The sequence below is a fragment of the Alternaria postmessia genome (assembly GCF_024291825.1).
Source record: "Alternaria postmessia strain BMP 2775 chromosome Unknown scaffold_41, whole genome shotgun sequence".
Lineage (NCBI taxonomy): Eukaryota > Fungi > Ascomycota > Dothideomycetes > Pleosporales > Pleosporaceae > Alternaria > Alternaria postmessia.
Genome location: NW_026260114.1, coordinates 235870 through 253304, shown reverse-complemented (window position 1 = coordinate 253304; position 17435 = coordinate 235870). Strand labels below are relative to the sequence as shown.

General features: G+C 50.8%; 8 protein-coding genes and 2 non-coding genes across 10 annotated transcripts; 6 read left to right on the top strand and 4 right to left on the bottom strand.

The window, feature by feature from the left end:
* Positions 1-224: 224 nt before the first annotated feature.
* J4E82_006806 (uncharacterized protein) lies at positions 225-1640 on the top strand (the record flags this gene model as incomplete). Its single annotated transcript, XM_051733059.1, has 1 exon — positions 225-1640. One exon carries the CDS (start codon positions 225-227, stop codon positions 1638-1640), a length of 1416 nt encoding a protein of 471 aa, XP_051587273.1.
* A 1678-nt stretch (positions 1641-3318) lies between these two features.
* On the top strand, positions 3319-3421 carry J4E82_006805. Its single transcript has one exon. It is a non-coding gene; the product is annotated as a tRNA-Ser (tRNA).
* A 5-nt stretch (positions 3422-3426) lies between these two features.
* Positions 3427-3507, top strand: J4E82_006804. The gene has a single exon. It is a non-coding gene; the product is annotated as a tRNA-Ser (tRNA).
* Positions 3508-3820: 313 nt separating this feature from the next.
* On the bottom strand, positions 3821-4895 carry J4E82_006803 (uncharacterized protein; the record flags this gene model as incomplete). The annotated part of the gene is made up of 2 exons (XM_051733058.1): positions 3821-4447; positions 4521-4895. The coding sequence occupies 2 exons, from the start codon at positions 4893-4895 to the stop codon at positions 3821-3823; spliced, it is 1002 nt and encodes a 333-aa protein (XP_051587272.1).
* Positions 4896-5419: 524 nt separating this feature from the next.
* J4E82_006802 (uncharacterized protein) lies at positions 5420-7444 on the bottom strand (the record flags this gene model as incomplete). Its single annotated transcript, XM_051733057.1, has 5 exons — positions 5420-5534; positions 5583-7016; positions 7064-7154; positions 7201-7361; positions 7410-7444. The coding sequence occupies 5 exons, from the start codon at positions 7442-7444 to the stop codon at positions 5420-5422; spliced, it is 1836 nt and encodes a 611-aa protein (XP_051587271.1).
* A 254-nt stretch (positions 7445-7698) lies between these two features.
* Positions 7699-8771, top strand: J4E82_006801 (uncharacterized protein; the record flags this gene model as incomplete). Its single annotated transcript, XM_051733056.1, has 2 exons — positions 7699-7839; positions 7899-8771. The coding sequence occupies 2 exons, from the start codon at positions 7699-7701 to the stop codon at positions 8769-8771; spliced, it is 1014 nt and encodes a 337-aa protein (XP_051587270.1).
* A 620-nt stretch (positions 8772-9391) lies between these two features.
* Positions 9392-10342, top strand: J4E82_006800 (uncharacterized protein; the record flags this gene model as incomplete). The annotated part of the gene is made up of 1 exon (XM_051733055.1): positions 9392-10342. The coding sequence occupies one exon, from the start codon at positions 9392-9394 to the stop codon at positions 10340-10342; it is 951 nt and encodes a 316-aa protein (XP_051587269.1).
* Positions 10343-10606: 264 nt separating this feature from the next.
* Positions 10607-11839, top strand: J4E82_006799 (uncharacterized protein; the record flags this gene model as incomplete). Its single annotated transcript, XM_051733054.1, has 1 exon — positions 10607-11839. The coding sequence occupies one exon, from the start codon at positions 10607-10609 to the stop codon at positions 11837-11839; it is 1233 nt and encodes a 410-aa protein (XP_051587268.1).
* A 150-nt stretch (positions 11840-11989) lies between these two features.
* On the bottom strand, positions 11990-12454 carry J4E82_006798 (uncharacterized protein; the record flags this gene model as incomplete). Its single annotated transcript, XM_051733053.1, has 1 exon — positions 11990-12454. One exon carries the CDS (start codon positions 12452-12454, stop codon positions 11990-11992), a length of 465 nt encoding a protein of 154 aa, XP_051587267.1.
* Positions 12455-14332: 1878 nt separating this feature from the next.
* J4E82_006797 (uncharacterized protein) lies at positions 14333-16895 on the bottom strand (the record flags this gene model as incomplete). Its single annotated transcript, XM_051733052.1, has 3 exons — positions 14333-15157; positions 15207-16780; positions 16877-16895. The coding sequence occupies 3 exons, from the start codon at positions 16893-16895 to the stop codon at positions 14333-14335; spliced, it is 2418 nt and encodes an 805-aa protein (XP_051587266.1).
* Positions 16896-17435: the final 540 nt, after the last annotated feature.

Genomic DNA, 17435 nt, shown 5'->3' with positions numbered 1-17435 from the left:
GATCCCTCAGACTCACACCCAAACACGGTCGTTGCCTGCCACTCCTTTGAGCATTTCTGCTCGGTACATTCTCTTGTCGCTCTGACTACCACGTTCATTGTTCGACTGCCAACGAATACTTGTTTGCGCTCAGGTTAGCCGCATCTGCTTTTACTCATCGATACCCTACAATACAAGCAAGCGCAACGCAAATACCTAACCTGCCATCTTCAACAATCATCGATATGTCTGCCTCTGTCAAGTTTACCGGCCTCTTGGCCTTGGCCTCTGCCGTTGCAGCTGTTCCCCACTACCAGCACAACAAGTTCCACCACAGGGCTGCTTACCCAACCGGCGGATGGGGTGGTGCCTACAACAGCACCGCTGTTGCTGGTGCTACCGGCACTGGTGTCTACGGTGATGACAAGACTACTACCCTGGACACCACCTCTACCTCCACTGCGACTGAATACTCAACCATCTACGTCAAGCCTACCGGCCTTGCAGGAGACAACAACAAGGGAGTCGAGGCCGCTGATGCCTCCACTGGTGTCTGTGGCGCAACAGTCACCGTCACTGCCTCCGAGAAGGTCACCGTTACCGTCACTCCTGGCGGTGGCGCTGGTGTCCCCACCTCATCTCCCGTTGCCGCTGAGTCCTCGGCTGACAACGGATACGGAGCCAGCTCTCCGGCTGCTGAGTACCCCGCCGTTACCCCAACCAAGGCGGCTTCTTCATCTGTTGTCGAGACTCCTGTCGAGACTCCCGTAGCCGAGACCAAGTCCTCAGCCGCTGCTGGTTACCCTGCTGAGACCCCCGAGGCCTCTGTCTCATCCAAGACTCCAGAGATCACCGCATCTTTGATCCAGAAGCCCGTCGCAGAGGCCAGCTCCGCTGTCTCTTCTGCCGCTCCTTCTCCCACTGCTGCCACTGGCAACAGCTACTCCGGTGTCAAGCGCGGTCTCGCCTACAACGAGGCTCACCTCTGCACTACCTTCGGCAGCAAGTTCGGTTTCGGTTACAACTGGGGCCAAACCGAGAGCAACGACATTGGAACTACCTTCGTTCCCATGATGCACAGCCCTAGCAAGTCCAGCGCCGAAGAGTGGCTCGCCAACGTTGACAAGGCCGTCGAGAAGGGTTCCACCGCTGTCATGGGCTTCAACGAGTGCGACCACGCCGAGCAGTGCGGTATGGAGCCCGAGGCCGCCTGCGCCGCCTGGAAGACGTACATGAACCCTGTCAAGTCGGCCCACCCTGACGTTACCATCGTCGGTCCCAGTGTCACCAACGGCCAGGCCCCAATGGGTCTCGACTGGCTCAGCCGCTTCAACGACTGCTGCCCTGACGCTATCGTCGACGCCACCAACATCCACTTCTACGACATCTACGACGAGAAGACCATCGACCGCTTCCAGGCTCAGGTCGAGAAGGCCGCTTCTCTCTCCGGAAAGAAGGTCTGGATCACCGAGTTTGGTCTTAACCCCGGCTCTGCTTCCGAGGAGCAGGCTGCCAGCTTCCTCAAGGACGCCATGGCCTACCTCGATGGCTCCGACAAGGTCCAGGGTTACTCCTGGTTCATGGTTGGTGACGGTGAGAACCAGCTCAACTCTGGCAACGGCCTCTCGGCTGTTGGCAAGGTCTACGCTGGTGCCGCTTAAGCGCCCTTTTCCCTCTTTCTCTCTTTCATGAGACGGGCGGTTCTGGCGTTTCGTGGTTAAAACTTCTGTTTGTGTGTATATTTTGGGACTGGTGCAAATATCCTGGGACAGGCTTTGTTCTCGCGGACATACACGGGATAGAACGAACGACGCGCACTCTGATGCAAAACGATCGCTTCACAATATTGCTTTTTTGTTTAACTTCTAGTCACAAGGATGTTTGAGAAGATGTAGGAGGCTTGGTGTAGCGATATGAGACAAATAGAAGACTGTTGATATTATGCATGCCTTGTTCTGTACGCACTGTGATGTTTTGAAAGCTGACCTGGTTTTGCCTCACAAGAACTATTCTCCTATGCTGCGCTAACCCAGAGACGCATGGTGTCGTTAGCATATTGCTTCTTCACGAAGCACTGATGTCGTAATCTCAATCACTCTTGTCGTAATCACGTTGAAATTGCGTGGACAGCAAGCATAGCTCACGTCCGCCTCACTGGCGTACTCAAGTGGCTACTTGTAAGACTAATTATGTCTTTTCAAGTACACATACCCTCCGGCCGCAGTTTCAACAATCTTTCCCGGCTCCAGAACACTTCCAGTGACAGATCATGCTAACCCCCAGCGATACTTGCATACAATACCTCCCGCCAGGATCTCAATATTCTGTCAACCTATCCTGATAATGATAAGCTTCTTCTTGTAGTTGCTCACAGCACATAATGTACTATTCGCTCCAAATATGAAGTCATCCCCAAAGTCTGCAGCACCAGTTAAGCCAGTATTCAGGGTCATGGCTGCGTGACAATCTTACGGCCTGTAGCCTGATGAAGTGATGGGAACATGATATATGCCAACGAGATCTGAGTTACTGAAGTACAATCATGCATGGATCTTGACAGCGTTGACGCCGAATCCCACTGTAACAGTCCGCTGTTGCGAGTAGGCCTTCCGTGCAGGGTTGTCAGCGGTTTCATTGGTATTAGTTCTCCTCACGTACCGTAATGATGATCGCGATATTCCACTTACGTATTTTAACGTGAGGTAAACAGTCTATACGCCTACCTAAGGTGTTGAATACAGATCATTAATATGGAAGTTATGCTGTGAGAGATATAGCGTGTGATCTTTGGCAACGCAAAGCTGGAGAGCCACAAGAGGATTCTGCCGACCTTCCAATTCTCCAGATAAGCAGAAATACTTCTAGAACTCGTGGGTTTTGTGGGAGTGTGCAGTTCCCTTGGACACGAACATGTTGAAGTATAGCTCAACATCCCCGCACCTACCGCTCCTTACCCAAGCACTATTAGAAAAACTTTACACTTCCTTCAAGAAGAACTTACTCCACTCTACTACAAGAATGTATGTATAGAGTTATATGTATACAAATAGTGAAGCCAGAAGCTTTCAATACTTTGAAGCTTGACAAACTTTGGAATTAGTAGCGGATGTAGACTACAGGCTAAGGCATGTTGTTTTCATACCTCTCTAGTTCATTTGCATGCGGTAGAGTTGAAGTTAGATTCGTAGCCCCACAAGCAAGCCCCACATCTCATGAGTCGACACTTCCAGCTATAGTCCACATGATTTGCGTACGTGCAAGACATTAGCGTCTTTGAACGATTAATATGTATATATTATGACCTTAATCAAGTTTTTCCATCAAACAGTATCAATCTCCGGCACTTTGGCGGAGTGGTTAACGCGCTGGCCTGCTAGTCCTCTGTATTGAGGGAAGTTAGCCAGTTCCTTCGGGAGCGTGTGTTCGAATCACACAGGTGTCGCTTTGGGCGTTGTGGCGGAGTGGTTATCGCGCAAGACTAGAAATCTTGTTCCTTCGGGAGCGTCAGTTCGAATCTGGCCAACGTCGTCTTTTTTGCATCTAGTGATGGCCCTCTAGGTTGGGGCTGCTTGCTGTCTACTCTGTGAAGTTTGACCTTTTTTTGCGTTGCAGTGTTATGCCATCATTCACAGACTTTGAAGCTCTAGGCTAACACTAATCTGTCAACGAACAGAACTGTGAAGTATATGTTGCCGTACAGAAACATAGGTTACTCACAGTTAGCATACGTTGATGGTTGATCTCAAGACCTTTTGATATGTAGAAACCTTGGCGACAACAGCATTACTTCATATATTTATCGATATTATTTCCATACTGCCTCTCGACTACAGGCTCTCACTTAGTCGATTGTGCAAATGACCTTGCCTTTCGTCTTGTTCTCTTCCAACAACCTGTGGGCATCCTGCACCTTCTCCCACGGCAAGACCTTCTCGATGAAGAGCTTGAACCGTCCGTCCTTCATCCTGGGCAACGCATGTTCCACAAGTTGGTCCCTGAGCTTGCCCTGGTACTCTTCATCTCTTGATCGTAGACTGCTTCCGACAAAGGTGCACCTCTTCCTGATGAATGCGCTGATATCCGTACCCTCTGGCACCTTGGTTCCACCCATGAAGCCTAGATTGACGATGATACCGTCCTTGGCAATTGCATCAAGGTTGTTTTGGAAGTATGATGCGCCGATGAAATCAACGATGATGTCTACGCCCTTGTTGTCGGTAGCCTCCATTACCTCCTCGACCCAGTTCTGAGATGTTGTGTTAAAGGCGGCAGTTGCGCCGAGTTCTTTGACGGCAAAGTCGCATTTGGCATCTTGACGTGCGGTTGCGTAGACGGCGGACGCCTTGTCGGCGAGGGACAATTGGATACCGGCTATCGAGACTGAGGAAGCGGCTGCGTGCCAGAGGATGGTCTTGCCGGCGGCAAATTGACCGACGAGATACATGGCTTGAGTCGCAGTAATCCATGTCTACGAAGTCTTTGTTAGCAGCTGATATTCCACGACGAGCTAACATATTCAGGATCCTATGGGAATAACTTACTTCAGGAATACCAGCGCATTGCTCCCAAGTCAGTTCCTTTGGCTTCCTGACTAGCATGTGTGTTGATACTGCAATGTACTCGGCATAAGCTCCTCCATATGCCAGACCGAAAACCTCGTCTCCCTCCTTGAAGCCCTCCTTGCCTCCACCCTCTGCACTCAGCTCTGCAATTGTGCCTGAGAACTCCACGCCAAGAATCTTGGAAGCGCCAGGCGGTACAGGGTACTGTCCTTCGCGCTGCAGCAAGTCCATGCGATTTAGACCAAAGGCTTTGATTTTAACGAGCGCTTGCGACTTTCCAAGTTTCGGCTTGGGGATGTCGGCGATGTGGAGGTTTTCGATTGGGCCTTTGCCATCCTTGATGTCTTCATGCATTTAGCTACTTCAACTTGTGGAAATATGAGTATGCTTTACATACCTACTGCGCGCATAGTGTCGCTCATCGTGGTGATGTAATAGGCCTTGCTGGTCGAGAAATGCAATTCTAGGGTACTGTGATGTGGGCGGTGCGCAATTGTGATCCGTTAAATGTGATCAGAAGTATTGTCAGAATGTCAGAAAGGTCAGAAATTCTTATGGGAATTGTATGCATAGTCTATCCCGAGGCCGTTCCAGCAGCTACGGAATGATTGGTAATGACGTTTGTAGAGGGGCAGCTTCACGAGTCATGGAGCTTAAGCTATGGTGGGGTGGTGTCGGACAATATAGGCCACGGGAATAACACACACATATAGGTATCTCGTACGATACAACTGTCATTCGTACGAGTGCCAGCAGAAAACATGAAAGATGTTGATATGCCACATCGGCATATAGTGAAACTCGCTGACCGCATAATGCATTTCTAGTTATTATTGCACTAGAACATTGGCCGTCTGAACGTCCGTATACCGTACTTTTTAGTTAACGAACAAGCTGTCCTCGTTCAGATCGTACTGTTTAATGAGCTGAGCGAGCTTGTTGGCCTCCTGGGCATAGTTGAGCTTATACAAGTTCAGAACCTGGTATCGCGGCCTGCAACATGTTAGTGGGTATTGAATCAACATCTCACACTGCACTTACTTTGGCTGGTCCTGATACGTCTCCATCTTAGCCCGCACTCGGAAGTTGAACGTCTTACATGTCGCCTCTTGCATGGCATTCATGAAGTTTGTTGTGCCATTCTCGTCATCATCCATCTTGATCTTCATGGCTTCATTCGCTGACATGCCAACGATGTCTTGGCCAGCTTCATCGAAACAGCTGAGCCACAGCGTGCCGGTGTGATCACCAACATTGACACTCAACACATAGCGGTATTGAGGCTCAGGGAAGGCCTTCTGGCACTTCTCACACCACCAGGAACCAGGGTTCTCTTCAATGACCTTTTTGTTGCAGCCTTCCGTCGAGCACGCAGGATAGGCGACTGTAGTGTTTTTGACATACAAGACAGACGCCCGAAGACTCATGTATGTGGGTGTGTCTTGTAGGTATGCCTCCTCCTCTAGGATCGCTGAGATGGCCTTTGCTTCGTTCTTGGACCCACCAGCAGCCGGAGCCATGTTTTGATGCGTAGAGAATGTGGCATTCTGCCCAGCAGCGTTGTACCATCCTCGCAGCTTATGTGCCTCATCAATGTCTGGATCAACCATCATAGTACCGGAGCTCAGCAGACTTAGACTTCGTCCGCCAAAGTCGGAGACCTTAGCACCCTTGAAAGCAACGATCGACTCCAATGGCGCTTCGAAGGTTTCAGCAGTTTTGCCCCAAATAGTGAGCCTGATCGATGTCTGACTGTCATCGGCTAGCGTCAGCTCGCGCTTGCTGTAGTCCTTGTTGGTGTTCTTGGATGTTATGGTAGTAACCTCCGCAACCTCCTTCAGGACACCAACAGTATCAATCGTTGCATCCTTTTCGACGTCGGCCACGTCAGCAATCTTGGTGAAATTGAATCGTATTTGTGGCTTGTTTTCCTGGTCTTCTGCCTTCTCGACTTCAGTCTCGCGTTCGAATTGCAGTTCGTAGTCGTTGGGCAGATTGGAAAATTGCTTCTTCGCAAGCGTGACTCGACAGGGTGCTGAGATGTAGTATACGGTGCCTACTTCGAAGACAGGATACAGCTTGTCAGCGACTTCGGTGAAAGCAGTCGCTCGGATCTCGCCGGTATCGTCCAAGAGGTTTACGCTGAACAGCTTGCCAGCCCCCTTCTGGTTGTGCCATTCCTTCATGTCGCTCTTGGCGGTGCATCGCGCGCGGATAGTCCACTTGTGTGCGTATGGCGATAGAGATTCGATAGGGTAGAGGTTGGGGTGTGATGAAGTACCGGGGTTGCTCTGGTGAGTAGGAAGCGACCGCTGGGGCTGTGGAGCGGGTGCCGTTTTCGATCCGTAGAAGTTGTTGCCTGAAATGGCCGCGGGCTGCGCTTCGGCAGCCTTGGTGTCAAGAGCTTCGGGTTGGCCAATTTTGTCGAGTTCGCCGTATTGTGCCAGGACCTCGAGTTCCATGATGATCAGGATGCTAGCAATAGTCAGAAGAGTTCTCGCATAACAGTGCGGAGCACATACTTTTTGTCCTTGACACGCTGGGGGTTGTACTTGAGCAGACGTACTATCGACCCTTTCTTAAGCTGACCAGATGTGACAATGTCGTTGGCAGCTGCACGTCGTTAGCCACGGTCTTGCTGTGCCTACGCTTGACATACTGGTTGCGATCATAGTCTGGATGAAGTTGCGGATGTCGCTCAAAACAACGCGAAAGCGCTGCACTGGGTTCGCCTCGCCCGCCTTGGGCTCCATCGTCTTGATCTGTACGCATTGCAGGATCGGCTGGTCTACGAAGCAGCCGCTGGGCTGAAAGATGCTCCTATGTGATGTTAGCAAGGGACGTATAGTGGAACATGTCGTTACCTACTGAATAGCGCCTTGCGTGATTGCTCCCTCTGCCATTGTGACTGTGATGTATGTGTGGGTGGGTGGTGTAGAGATGGCGTGTGTGGGTGGCGGCTCAGCGAAGTTCAGAAAGCGCGTCGACGCGTCTCGCCACGTGACTCTTTGGCCCCGCTCTAACCTGATGCACGTCTCCCAAGGCTGGGGTGGCTGTGCGGGGCTACGTAATTAGGCTCGGACCCTTCACAGCTGCAGCTCGTTCAAGACAGCTTTCAACCCAGTCAACAATCACAACCACTCAACTTAGAAACATCATGGCGGACAACGACATTGCCACGCGTGCGCCCGAGAGCGATGCGCAGGAGACTTCCCAAGAGCAGCCCCAAGAGCCAAAGCCAGCAGAGGAGAGCGTCTTTCCTGGAGACACCAGAGCGCAACAAGGGCCAAGTATGGGTGTAAGTCAAGTCTCTTGCTCTCATGGGCAATTGCATACAGCCAGATTCTAAGTGGCCAGGAACACTGCACAACAGATCGTCCTACCCCTTCTGGCGAGAAGCCCACCGGTGACCTTACGAAACTAGGCGGCGTTGATTGCTACATCGCGAAACCGGCCGACTACCCACATTCACCCTCGAAGCTTCTACTTATGCTCACCGGCGGCACAGGCGTCAAGTCTACCAACAACCAGTTGCAGGCTGACAAGTACGCATCGGAAGGTTACCTGGTCGTCATGCCTGACCAATTCGACAACGACCCAGCGCCGAATACTGTTGATATGACAGAAATTCCAAAGGAAGCGTCGTGGCTAGAGTCAGTGAAGCTGAGGACTGCCGAGGGTATCAAGTCATTCATGATCGACATGTGGCTTGCTCGTCATACCCCAGAGAAGGTCCTTCCGCTACTTCACAAAGTTGTCGAGGGTGCAAGGGAAGAGTATGCCGACGCTGTTGCCAACGGTGGAGGCATGTACGGTGTTGGCTACTGCTTCGGCGCCAAATACATCCTTATGTTGGCCTCAGAGCTGCCCGACACCGTCGCCTGGGGTCAAGAAGCACAGAAAGATGTAGAGCAAGGCACGGTCAAGAAAGAGCCGGTTCTCAGAGCTGGTGCGGTTGCACACCCAACCATGACATACAAAGAGGACCTTGAAGCTGTCAAGTCTCCCGTCTACATTGCCGCTGTCAAGGATGATCCCATGTTCTCCGAGGACGAGGCATTGACACCTGGACGAAGAGCCATGGAAAACAACAAAATCGAGCATGAGATACAAGTCTTTTCCGACGTGCCTCATGGCTTCGCCGTCTATGGAGATTACGAGGACTCCAAGATCAAGCAGTCACAAGCACAAGCTTTCAGTCAGATGCTGGGTTGGATACAGTCTCACTAGAGCTGTTTTTGTAGTGCTTGGAAGTGCTTCGGCACATCTTTTAGTGTTTTCGGAGGCTTCTCATCGCTTGATTATGTTGGTGAATATACCATGGCGTTCCGGTGGGTGGGAATGACGAAAGCCACATTCGAATCTTATCCCGGTAACAACTTCGATGGACTTCAAAAACTTGTGCGCATTTTTCATTCCTTAGCTCTTCTATCCTCAATCATACTTCTCTTATTGCATCCGCTATAGTGCGATCAACGGGCCAATCGCTCCCACATTGCCCAAGATCGACACGCGGCAATCTGTAAGTAGGTGATACTTGGCTTTTAGTGTGTCAACCGCTTCTCTTGCGCCCTATCTGATGAAGACTTGTTTTTTGGCTTATACAAATCGACAGAAATGGCGTGATCAGGCCCTGCAACAATCTGTATGGCTAATTACACCCATGAACTGATCCCTGCTTCGATACTATCTATCCGAATGCCATGAACTCATGTGCAGAAATCCAATACTGCCGCGTTGACCGGGAGTAACAGAGCTCTTGGCTTGCGAAAGAATACATATAGAACAGAGATAGGAAGAGTGTCGTTGACTTCTCAAAGTTAAGTGGCTCATCTTCTACCGCCAACATCATGTATCCATCACTTATACTGACCGCCATCTTTTTTCAATGCCGTCATGTCGCTAGTCTTCGAATTGCAAGCTCTCTCTTGTGGATCGAGCACACACCTCAATCCTACGCCATCGAAAACTTTTACAATGGAAGCACACCTCCGACGCTGTTGTCTGGCGGTGTAGCTGACCTCGCCTCAAACGTAACTTTCGATCTCGGCGCCAACGCAGAAACACAGGGTCTCAAACAGTACGCCAATCATCGCGACATTCGCCTGATCTATATCATCTGCGAAGTCCCGTACCGCCTTGTTGCCGACAAGCGAAAAGGTATCGCTAAACTTGAAGATCTGAAGGGCAAGAAGATTGGCGCATTCCCGGTATCGAGCGCAACAGTGTTCGTCCACAATATGATGAGTAGTGTTGGCGTGCAGGATTACGAATACGAGAGATACGAGACTGTCGACGCGATGTTTTGTATGAAGGCTCCGTGCAAAGACAGCGAACTTCCGAACCTGCTCAATAACGGTAGCCTGGATGCGTACGGAATGTGGGAAACATCTGTCGAGCTCGGCGCTATGGCTCTGGGAGACAACGCGATAACCTCTCAAAACGCATCAATATACAGAGAAGTTTATGCGCTATACTCTACTACAGAGGCTCTGAACGACCCATCCAAGCGTCAGGATATTGTAGAATTTGTGAGGGCGCTCGAGAAGACGCTGGACGTGTTCACGCATCACCCAAAAGAGAATAAGGTATTCGACTTTGTGGCTAAGGCCGTTGGTGCAGATGCGGAAGTTGTAGAGGCTGTTTGGGATGATCATAAGTGGGGTGGACGTTGGGATGATCGACTGATAGACTTTTTGGTAGAAGAAGACAAGTATCTGGCAGAACAAGACAATAGGACGGTCACCCCAAGGACGGAGTTGGAGAAGTTTCTGGACTTGAGTATCATTGATGAGTTGTAAAGGGGGAATCCAATTCAAGCAGGTTTGCTTGGATCAGGAACTTGCAGTCTGGTTTCGACTTGTATGCATGTGATTGTATCATGTAATCTAATCCTAATAGATACTATAGTCTTCAGAGAATGCATGTGGGAAAATGTTCCACTGACACAGAGGCACCCACCAGCTGGACCCTGCATGACTCGCTTCCCAATAAATTTCCTAACCCCTCAACTACCCCTCCGAATACATTACTAGAAAACAACTTAAACGTCCAACAAAGTAACAATGGACGATCCGGAATTCGATACTCAGACAGATCTACAGACACAGAGCATTTTGCTCGCCGCTGCAAACCACGATATCGCCTCTCTTCGCAACCTTCTTCGCAACTCTTCCGCAAACGTTCAAGATTCCGAGACCGGCTTCACACCTCTACACGCTGCGATCGCTGCTTGTGAGCCCGACGAAGATGACGCGAAGCATACCAATGGAGGCACGAACGGAGACCTACCTGAAGAGGGCAAGGATGAGATGAGCAGCGCTGTGAAGACCATCAAATTTCTTTTCGAGAACGGCGCGATATGGAACGACCTGGATTCAAATGGCGAAACACCGGGATGCATAGCGCATAGACTGGGCCTGAAGGAGCTGTATGAGCTCTGCGTTGACGCAGGTGTGCGTGCAGAAATGCTGCTGAGTCGCATGGAGCAATACCAACTTCTTGGAGACGATGATTCAGACGAAGATGATGACGAAGAAGATGAAGCCGACGAGGTAGCTGAAGATGTCGAGGTAGTGGATATAAGCCAAGAAGAAGCGCAGGGCGATGAATCTACCGAGAACCCAAACTATCTTTCTTCAAAGCTCACTTTCGACCGCGACCGATTACTGGATGACTCTTCGAACGGAGTCATGATGGAGTGGGAGACAACTCTCATGCGCAGATCCGCGGAACTGCTGGTACCGACAGAAGGGCTTCGTGTCATGAACGTAGGTCACGGTATGGGTATCATAGATGGTATCCTCCAAGACAAGAAGCCAAAAACTCATCACATCATTGAGGCGCACCCGGATGTTATCAAGCGCATGAAAGAGCAGGGATGGCATGAGAAGCCAGGTGTTGTCATTCATGAGGGCCGCTGGCAGGACATTGTACCAGGTCTCGTCGAAAAAGGCGAACTATTCGACGCTATCTACTTCGATACATTCGCCGAAGAGTATAAAGCACTACGCGAGTTCTTCACAGAGCATGTCATTGGACTCCTTGATCCTGCTGGTGGTTCCGACGGCGAAGGAGGCAAGTTCGGATTCTTCAACGGCATGGGAGCAGATCGCCAAATTGTCTACGATGTTTACAACAAGATTGTCGAATTTGATCTTTTCGAGGCCGGCTTCGACACAGAGTGGGAAACGGTCGCCGTGCCTGATCTGGATGAGAAGGGTGAATGGGAAGGCGTGAGGAGGAAGTACTGGGTACTTAATGAGTACAAGCTTCCAACATGCACTTTTATCGGTTGATGGGTTAGGGATGCCTCGTACGAATGAACATCGATAAAGAGTAAGATTGGAGTTTTAATCGTACGACTATCACAAAGTAAATCAGCTCCGTGAAGCGATTCTACTGAGTCGTACTCCGGAACACCGCGCTGAAACAAGATATGACAATCACTAGTTGCCATTCACCCCGTCCATCAGACCATGCATCTGCAACAGCTTGTTATATCGACTCTGCTGCGGTTCAACAAGTTGCTTTGCTGCCTCTGCTCCTGTAACAGGTAGCGCTTTCAATCCGTCGTTTTTCAACTTCCTCGGTACCATCTTAGGATCTAGTAAGCCAACCTGTACAAGAACAGAAGCTTGATCCCAGTACATGTGCTCCGAGACCAACTTGTCTCCTCTTACCGCCACGATACTGACCATGGGTATTTCCACTCGCTTGTTCGTTGGTGGTACACCTGGCAATACCCAGTCAATCTCGTCCGAATGTGTAAACGACACAACCATCTCGTCTACTATACGATTGACACCCATGGTCCTGGAGACCAACCGTATGGAAAAGTCTTCTACCAAGCTAGGCACAAAGAATTCTCCATAGAATTCCGCGAGCTTCTTCCTTCCCACACCTCCCTGCATTGTCGGCAATATTGTCACGTGTGGGCTGTCTTGCGTCATATTCTTTACGACACTCATGCTCGCGCGGTCCGGATCATCGTCCTCAAATCTCGCATTCCAATGACTCAGCGCAATCGGTTCAAGGTCCACATTCTTGCCAAACCCTTTTCGCACACATGCTAGCGCTCTTGTCCACGCCAGGTTGGCTTCTACCTCTGAATACGCTTTTGACGATGGGTCTGCGAAACCTGTGGCACTCTTCTCGTACCGATATAATTTCCATTCGCACATATCAGGTCTCGGACTAGCCTGGCTTAACCCTGCGACATGGACTTGTAATTGATGCGAGTTTGGATACATGGTCTTCGGGCTGGGCAACAAGCTCGGATAAAACGCTATGATCGCACAGCATTTCGCCAATGGTTTCTGGGCTGTTTTCAAGACGACACTGGCTGCGTCGCCGTAGGCTATTATCGCGTAGTGTTCGCCTAAATTCAGGGTTTCGGATAGTTGTTTAAGGGTTCGTATATAAGCCGCTTGAGTTTGTGTATTAGGATCGTAGGGAAGATATTGCGCGTCGTAGCCTTCTTCGCGCCAAGATAAAAGCGCCTTTTCTGGTGCTGGCAATGCGCATGTTAGGTATATGCGCGATGGTCCAGAGTTGAATTTCAGGAAACCGCCTGTGCCGGGTTTGTTGTCAAATGATGTTATAGACATGCTGGGCAACGTGGAGAACGAGTAGCTAGCGAGGCGTTACCGAAGACGAATGGAAGGTGAACACAACCGTCTCGATATAGTCGGCAAAATTAGTAGATTCCACTCAGAATGCGGGTGGCTGGGGTTTCAACGGCTTTTAATTTCCTGCTTCTCCACCACAAGGCGTGGCCCTGGCTTGCTCCCGGCCACATGCGACCAAGTTTCACGAGGAACGCGAGCTTGAGACGATGCAGTATGACGTCATATTCAAGATTTCGAGTGGGGCGCTCGCGTGGCATGCCTTTGCGAACAACCCGACTCCTGCAAGTCTCCGAGTCCAACAACTCACTATCGACAGCAAGATACAATGTCATTCTCTAGCGACAAGCGATCATAGTGGAGATCTGAGATCCAGACTCTACATTACTTTCTTCAGCCTACAATTTTGACAGGATCAGAGACCACCAAGCGATCAACCCATGTTCTGCCAGCTTGAAAGGATTACTATTCAAGGATTCGGCAATCAAGAACTATACGCCTCCACTCTGTGTCCAAGATGAAAAGAAAATAAACCATATAAGGATTCCGCCTCTACCTCATGGTCATCTTCGCACTCGCTTCTCTCTTTAAATCTGGACAAGAACCTCTTACGTGTTGTTTCGGAACCTACAACGAACTAACAATGACAAGAAACTGATACGTAGAAAAGAGTGCGATGGGACATAGATGCCACCATGCCTGTTAAAAGTTTGTGGAAACTGAGAATATGTCTCTAAATCCTACTCCCAATTTCATGGTGAGGAAAAAAATTGAAGGTTGTTCCACCACATACCCAGAGGAATTTGTGAACAGACCAGTTATCACTGACGAAAGCCGTTGGAGATAGAAACAACGCATATGCAATATTTAGACAGCGGGAAGCCCGGCATCATTTAGCACACAAGTTTAAAGCAATGATGTCTTTCGATCATGTCAACACAACAGCATCGGAAGTTTCATTGAAGACGGCCATTCTCACTATCGATCTAAAAGGGGAATCATATGGTTACTAGCTACTCGCATTTCGTCGTGATGGCACACAGCCTGTAGCTCGGAGAAGAAAATCGCACAACGCCGACGCCGCCTACCATGATGATGGCCATGACCATCACCAGACCGTACCTATACGTTTAGAAAAAGGCTCGCGTGTGACAGCATGTCAGTCTAGTACGGGCTGTTCACAATGTCATTCCGACCCAGATAGCTTCCTCGAACACCACTCCTCCTTGCAGCGCCAACACGACTCGGCATCGCAATACTCTCCCGCGTCGGTCGTTGCAAGGCCCTCTTAGCGACCATGTCTACTTCGTTTGGCAGCGCAACGATGAGGTTCTTGTCTGAACCGAACTTGAAGTTGTCGGCCTTGACCTCCTCGGCGTAGCGCTTGATATTGTATGGGTCTTTACGATTAGCAATAACCTTCTTAAGGCTCCAAGTGACGATGAAGGGACCGGTGGCAGAGATGATAGTGGTTTCCTTCTCGTCGAGGCCAGTGTTGAAACGTGCAGTGGTGAAGGAGATGGGTGCTTTGGTCTCGTGCTGGAATTGGGCGACATGGGCAGGTGTAAGGGCGAGACGGCGCGGTTGGGGTTTGTCGTCTTTGGCAAAGGACTTCTCGAAACCGAGTTTGCCGTCGTTCTTGCCGCCCTTCTGGAGGGCATCGATAAGCAGAAGGTAGGTTCGGGTAGTGGCAAGAACCCAGCGACCGTCTGCTGAGACGTCCATGCCGATGATAGGGTCACCGAGCGCGGGGATAAGAGTCTTAGCGTTGATACCGAGTCTGTCAAACAGACGGATATCTCCCTTCTCGGACGCAACAGCGATGTGGCCCTTCTCGGTGGTCGCGGCGGCGGAGAATGCGTTCTTCGTAGCATACTGTTTGAGCTGATCATCGACGAGCTTGTTGCCAGCCAAACGGGGATCAACACGGTAGAGCGCATTATCGGAGAGACCCAGGAAAGTCTGCTCGCCGCTCATTTGGGCAAATTTCTGCGACAAGTTAGTTTATGATCGCATGTATGAGATGAATTACACGTACGTTCTCTGGTGCAAAAACCTTGACTGGAATGTCGTCGTGCACCTTCCACTCATCTACAACGGTACCAGTCTCGAGATCCATTCGGTAGAGGTTGTTCGGGTTATCGAGATTCTGGAGAATCATATCACGATCCTGCTGATGCAGCATGACCTTGTTCGGGTTGAAAGCCTTGCCGCCTGGTGTCTTGATGTTCGAGATGGTCGTAGAGAACTGAAGCTGATTCTCGGGAGTGTGCTTGAAGACACCAATCTTGTTGCCACGTACAACAAACGACCTGTCGTGCTTGTAGCCAACCGCCAGCTGCGAGTTTTGGTCTCCGTCCGTGGGGCCAGTCTCGACGTCGTCTTCAGACTCGTCAGAGTCGTAGTGCTCGCTTCGCTGCTCGTTCGTGCTCTCATACTCGTCCTCTTCTTCCTCCTCTTCCTCTTCTGGCTCTTCATCTGGCGCATCCTCCATGGTCAAGTCTTGGAAGGCTTCCAAGACGTACTCTCGATCCGTATCCTTTGCCTTGCCCCATTTGACCTTGTTCAGGTGCTCCCACAAAGCTTGCATCACACCTTGCTGAATGTTCTCGAGGCCATCTTGATCCTCGAACTTTAGCAGCCATGAGTACGCTGAGCCGTCGTCTAGGTAGTGGTTGAAGATGAAGGACTTGTATTCGTAGTTGAAGACGGGATTGATGTCTTCGACGATGGGTTGTCCCAGCCACTCGCGCTCTTCACCGGCAATGTGTAGCCAGTAGTTCCAGTCCCCGATCTCGGTAACGGTAACACTGACTTTGGGGTCTTGCTTCATGAAGGTACCGGATGGGAAGTCAAAGAGGTGGAGCTCCGCCTCTCCTTCGACCAAGGTCTCCAGAGCCTGGGGCTGAGTGGCAGACGGTGGCGCGGCCGTAGCCTCCTCCTGTTCTGGGACAGTGCCCTTGCCTGCGACCTTCTTCGCCATCTTCTCCTTGGTTGTGTTGGGAAAGAGCTCCTCGGTGGTCGGTGGTTCGATGGGAAGGGCACGGGCAGTGGATAGGGTCGGGCTGGTGACGGGGCTCGCGTCGGGGATGGGCTCTTCGTAGTATGCTAGAGCGGCAAGATCGTCTTCGGTCGCGTGCTCGTGGCTCCTTCTGAACTTCCTCTCGTACTGGCACTGCAGAGCAACGCGCTCGAATAGCGAAGCAGTCTCCGGCTTGACTGACCGGTCGCACACAAACTCCCAGAGGTCGTCGACGTCACCGCTGAGGTCGCGCCACGCAAAGATCTTCTCGCCGGTTGAACGAACGTCGTCGCGAAACTGCAGGTCTTCGTCGAGCAGGAAAGTCTTTTCGTCCTTGTCGCCTGCGAGCGCGTCGAGTGCCGCGTCCTCGTTCTCCTCTGCCAACAAGTCCTCCTCGCCTTCTGCGTATGCGCGCTGGATAACGAGCTGGTACTGGAACTCCTGCCCGGTGCGGCGGATGGTCGCCGTTGCGTCCGGGAAAATAAGCTCGCTGTATCCCTTGACAGAGCGGGGTCGGACGAGGTAAAGCTGGCCCTGGGCGATCTCGACGATGGTTTCCTTGGAGCTGTCGCCAAAGACAAATTTACTGACTGGTGGTACGGATTAGTGTCGTCTCAGCAACGGTGGGGGAGGGGCAGCGGGACGGCAAGGAGAAACAGAGCAAACAAAGCTGCAGGCGGACTTACGGTTTCGGAGCATGAACATGGCGACGAGTGCTGAGTGGCGGGGCAAGCAAGAGCTAAGCCTTCATTTAAGCTCAGAGGAAAGGCGCACGCCAAAGTCCATCTAGGTGAAGGCTAGGGTTGTTTGCACGAGTTATGATGATAGGCACCAGGGTCTAGGCAAACACTCGCTTAGCGACGTCATGGGTAGGGCTGAGGACAGGCCCTCACTTCCACAGCGGGTAATGTATGTAACAGAGCACCTCTCTCAGCGCGAATGGAATCTCATTCAATTGGAATCTATTAAAAACATGATTCTGGAACACAGGACAGCCTGTCCCTTGCAATACAAAAATAACCCCCCAAAGGCGCCTCTCGCTCATCATTCACTAATATCGTTTGCGCGACAACGTTCTTGAGACACGCCTAGCGTCATGTGCATTATCAGGTTTTTGGGGCAGCCAAACTGATTAGATGCCATTCAAGACGAGAGTCTGATCATTATCTCCGGCTTTTGTAAGTGGCAACGCTACAGATCGCTGCGCAGGTCTGGGTATCATGACTTTTGTTTCACTTTTTAACT